Raw genomic sequence first — 5187 nt, 5'->3', positions numbered from 1 at the left:
ATCTTTTGCAACACATTCGTTGTACTTTTAACAAGGCTAATGGCATTCACAATATCTTGTTCCTTTCTTTGTAAAGCAACACATAAATCATTAGTGTAGCCAAAAATAGTAAACATGAAATGAGCCATAAAAATAAAATCAAAGGACTCCAAAGATCCTAAAACAACTTGAGCTTTGAGCTTATCATCCGGAGAGCCATTTTCTCCAATCTCCTCAAGCACTTTAACAATTGAAGGAAACAAGTTGATGATACTTATTAGACACTTGTAATGAGATCCCCAACGTGTATCTCCCGGCCTACTCAAACCATGTTCTTGATTCAAACCCGATCCACTTTCAATTTCCCCCACTTCCAAAGCTTGAGCCACTACTTGAGCTTGGTTTTTTCGAATAAGGTCTCTTCTCTTACAAGAAGCTCCCACCACATTTAACAAGTTTGCAAGTACGTCAAAAAGCCAAGTACAATTAACATTCTTTTTAGCAACCGCAACTAGAGTTAGTTGAAGTTGATGAGCAAAACAATGAATGTAATAGGCTCTTGGAGTATCATTCATAATCAAAGTCTTGAGGCCATTGATTTCACCCCTCATGTTACTTGCCCTATCATACCCTTGACCTCTTATCATGGAAGGACTCAATGAATGTTCCATAAGCAAGGACATAATGGCATTTTTAAGAGACAAAGCGGTAGTATCACCCACATGTAGAATGCCTAAAAAGCGTTCCACTACCGATCCATTTTCTCTATTAACAAACCGCAAAACAAGAGCTAGTTGTTCTTTTTGAGACACATCACTTGATTCATCGGCCAAAATAGAAAAGTAACCATCACCAACCTCTTCTATTATGCGCTTAGTAGTCTCTTTTGCACAACAAGTGATAATGTCTTTTTGAATTTTGGGAGATGTTAATTGACAATTTTTGGGTGCATTTTGGAAAGTATATTTTCCTATTTCCTCAACCTTCCCCCCCAACCACTTCAAAAGCTCAAGAAAGTTACCTCTACTATATGACTCCTCACTTTCATCATGTCCCCAGAATGCCAAACCTTGGCCCAAAAGAAATCTCAAACAAGTTAAGGATGCATTCAAACGAATATGATATTCGTTCATTTGAACCTCACTCGCATTATCAAATACAAATTCAATTGATGTCTTCTTTGCATCTCTTAGATTCACATATTTCTCATAAGCAATATTATGAGCACTTTTAATTCCTCCAACATGCTTCTCAAGCCTATCAGGTTTACTCCACGCTCTAAACCCTCCGACAACAAATGCATCACCCCCCTTGTTAATTTCAACATCCCTCTTGAACAAATAACAAACAAAACAAAATGCGGCATCCATTTCAACACTATATTCAAGCCAATCCCATTTTTTGAACCAATTCAAACTAAAACGGCGTAACCTACCGGAGATATTACTTTGAGGGAAATCATGTGTTTTTGGTTGGCAAGGTTTTTTGAGAATATATGCTCTCCTAACCGGATTTCTTTCATTAGGGGGATAATCCATTATGTTTTTCCTCAATCCCGGGTCATGAGGAAGAAGTTCAACATCATACACCCATTCATCATCCAATGGTTCATCACAACTACTTGAACCACCTACTTCCATATTAACATCTTCACTTGGAGGGGAACTTAAAGGAGGACTTAGAGGGGAACTTAAAGGAGAAGATTCATTGCCTTCGTTAGATGTTTGTTGGGATTTCATTCTTTTAAACAATAATTCACGAAGATCGGGTTGTCTTCCCTTTACTTTTGACTTTTTCGAACAAGGTGAACTTGAATTACTTGACATTTCCTAATTAAATTAAAAATATGACTCATAATTCAATAATCTCACTTACCAAATGCAATAATCTCATAATTCCAATGCAAAAATCAGTTTATAAACCCACATCAAATTTTATAATTCCAATGCAATAATCTCACTTACCAAAAATCAGTTCATAATTCAATAATCTCACTACCCATTGCAAAAAACGTCATAATTTTGTTGAAAAAACAACAAATTATGTTGCAATTCACCCAAAACAATCCAAATTTAGAATTTTCATAAGAGAATAATCAACAAAAGAATAAGATAATTAACAAAATTAATAAAATTAAGTTAAGAGAAACTGCGTACCTTCAATGGTAACTCGGGAAGACGACGGGACTGTACTTAAACAGAGGGTTAGAGCCGGCGACCGGCGTCGTCACTCGTCACTTCGTCAGCAAGGAGAAGAGCAGGAAGAGGATTGAGGAAAGATTGACAGTCGAAGTGTCGAACACTCAGAGTCTCAGACGAAGACGAAGACGAAGATTGAGGAAGAGGAAGGCAGGAAATTTAGGGTTTGTTTGTTGTGTCGAAGGTCAAGAAGCTCACCAAGTCACCATTGACGAAGCTCAGACCGTCAGACGAAGATTGACAGTCAGACGAAGACGAAGAGTCGAAGACGAAGCGAAGACCAAGCAGGCAAGCGAATGAGCGATGAAGCGAAGACGAAGAGGAAGGCAGGAAATTTAGGGTTTGTTTCTGGGTTTCTCTTTCTTCCGCCTCCAAACGCTTCTTTTCAATTTTTTTTAAATTTTTTTTTTTTTTAAAAAACCGGATTTAATTTTTTAAGATTGGGGGGTCCACTGCCCCCCCTTGCACCCCTCTGGGTCCGCCACTGACCCAAATTGCGCCGATCGATGTTCACCTACTACACCAGACTACATGACGTGGTTCCTCTACATCACTCGCCGATGGATGACACCGCGTGGCATCATCGCAGCATCACATTATGCACCTGTTGCGCCTACGATGACCCAATTCTTAAGTCTTTATTTGCATTTGAATGATTAAGTTGCCGATTACATAATATAATATTACATTAACTAAATATTAATTGCAGGCACAAGGTGCGGCAGCAGTGATGCGGTACAGCCACGAAGAGCCAGTGAGGGAGATTGCGCAAGGCATGCTCGTCGGCACGCAGTTCCAGCACTTCATACCGGAAGTCGCTGCAGAGTCCTCACTGGCTACTGCCCATACGCACGTCTCATCTCCTGCTTATGACTATCATTTGGAAGAGATGGACCCTTCATACCCCGTTGACGTTGCAGGGACCTCGCAGGCTGGGCCATCACAGCCATCACAGTACCAGTCCCCTCCACTGCTAGAGCGACATCCGAACGCCTCTTACTACCATAGGAGGCGTAGGAGACCAACTCAGTTGGATAGGGTAGATGAGGGTCGTGAGTGTTAACGTTTCGCTTTTGTGTATTTGGATCGACTATATATATATATATATATATATATATATATATATATATATATATATATATATATATATATATATATATATATATATATATATATATATATATATATATATATATATATATATATATATATATATATATATATTAGAGCTGTTCATGGGCGGGCTACCCGCCAGGCTCGGTTTGCCCGGCTCGAAAAACGGGCGGGTATAGACAGCTTTTTTAAAAAAAAATTTAAGTTTGGGCGGGTAATACCCGCCCGCCAAGCTAATTTGGCGGGTAGTGACACGTAAAAAATACCCGCGGGTATACCCGCCCGCCCGCTTACTTTAATATATATTAAATATTTAATAATCAATTTAATTTTTAAATTTTAAGTAACCGAAAAGAGAAAAAAAAAAGAAAAAAATAAAAAGGAAGTAAGCGGCTAAGCGCCTCTTTTAATGTCACTTCACTTTCACTTTTCCAGTAACTCTAAAATTTCACTTGCCTCTTGCCCTCTTTTCCAGTACGCCATCTTGCCTCTTGCCCTCTTCATTTCTTCACATTTCCAATTCCATTCTCCATTCTCCAATCTCCAATCTCCATTAAAGCTTCCCGGCGGTACTCCTCCAGATTCTAGTAACCCAACTTTATATTTTCAATTATATTTTTGATATTTATGTAATAAATACCCGCCTACCCGCGGGTACCGCCCGCTTAAAAAATGGGCGGGTAGCGACAAAAAATTATGCCCGCAAATGCGGGCGCGGTTTTGTAAATTTTTGCCCGCGGGTAGATTTTATGGCAAATACCCGCGGGTATACCCGCCCATGAACAACTCTAATATATATATAGTTGTATATTTCAAACATTTGTAAATATTTTGTTGTATATATATGTTTATTTACTTTATCATAACCTCCAAGCTTTGACTTATGAATGTTCCGAGTTTTGGCGATGAATCATTTCGCCTGAAACATACATTGACTTGTAAATACTAATTATAATGTCTCTAATGCAAATACTACAAATAACAACTCAATAATTAGGAAAAAAAATAAAGGGGCTGTTCGCAGTTATTAACTGGGAACAGTCAAAACTGGTCAAACAATTATTCGCAGTTAGTCTTTTTGTCTTTTTTGACCTGTTCGCAGTGATTAATTGCGAACAGCCCTAAACTTCAGGTTTGAAAATTTCACGCTTAATTTTAGAATAAAGTTGAAAGTTGTTTTATTATGTTCATTTTCTTTGAAAATTTGTTTTATCCTTTTCAAATTTTCGATGAATGTCTTCTTATGCTTTTATTTTAAGTTGTCTTATTGCTTTTTAAGATATTAATTTGTTCTAAATATTCTAGGATCAATGGAGTCTATTTTTACTAAACATAGGGGTGTTTGGCAAAGAATTTATGAAACAATTTTAGTTTATGTTGATATAAATAAATAATTGTGTGGTCAAACAATTTAATTCTAGTGTTTGATAAATTTGTTGGTTGAAATAAATTGTTATTATGAATAAACTAATTTTGAACATTATGGTCTAACAGCATGTTTAAAATCAATTAGCCAAACTAGCTCACTCATAAAGTCAAATGCTCAAATTAGTTATTCTAATCATTTATCAGCCGTTAAATATTAGTCATTTCTCAAACAATCTTATACCATAATTACATCATGATTTTAACAATAACATAATTAGTCATAGAATAGAAGTCTAAAGTCGTTCAGACATTATGATCGAGCAAGCACTCCATGTAGTCGTACGAGCCCAAGAGATCAAAATCATGAAGATGATTTTGTACGCCGTTGAACAAGGCCTAACCCATTGCATCTTCACCCTATCTTGAATAATGCTTTTTTTTTTTTAACTTTTCATTTTATTTCATCTCATCCACAAATATCATCCATACCTTTAATTAGAGACTAATCTACCAAAGAACTCAAAAGCAC

At 37.0% G+C, this 5187-nt stretch overlaps 1 protein-coding gene across 1 annotated transcript in view; it reads right to left on the bottom strand.

The window, feature by feature from the left end:
- Positions 1-1805, bottom strand: part of LOC130805443 (uncharacterized) — a 4270-nt gene extending 2465 nt beyond the window's left edge. The window contains exons 1-3 of the mRNA XM_057670216.1: positions 1488-1805; positions 168-1310; positions 1-2 (exon numbers count right to left, since the gene is read on the bottom strand). The exon at positions 1-2 is cut by the window's left edge and continues 439 nt beyond it. Coding sequence (XP_057526199.1) covers positions 1-2; positions 168-1310; positions 1488-1805 — 1463 coding nt within the window. The remainder of the gene's footprint in view (positions 3-167; positions 1311-1487) is intronic.
- Positions 1806-5187: the final 3382 nt, after the last annotated feature.

This window comes from Amaranthus tricolor, chromosome 2 (genome assembly GCF_026212465.1).
Source record: "Amaranthus tricolor cultivar Red isolate AtriRed21 chromosome 2, ASM2621246v1, whole genome shotgun sequence".
Taxonomy (NCBI): Eukaryota; Viridiplantae; Streptophyta; class Magnoliopsida; order Caryophyllales; family Amaranthaceae; genus Amaranthus; species Amaranthus tricolor.
This window is presented reverse-complemented; position numbering and strand designations above follow the sequence as displayed.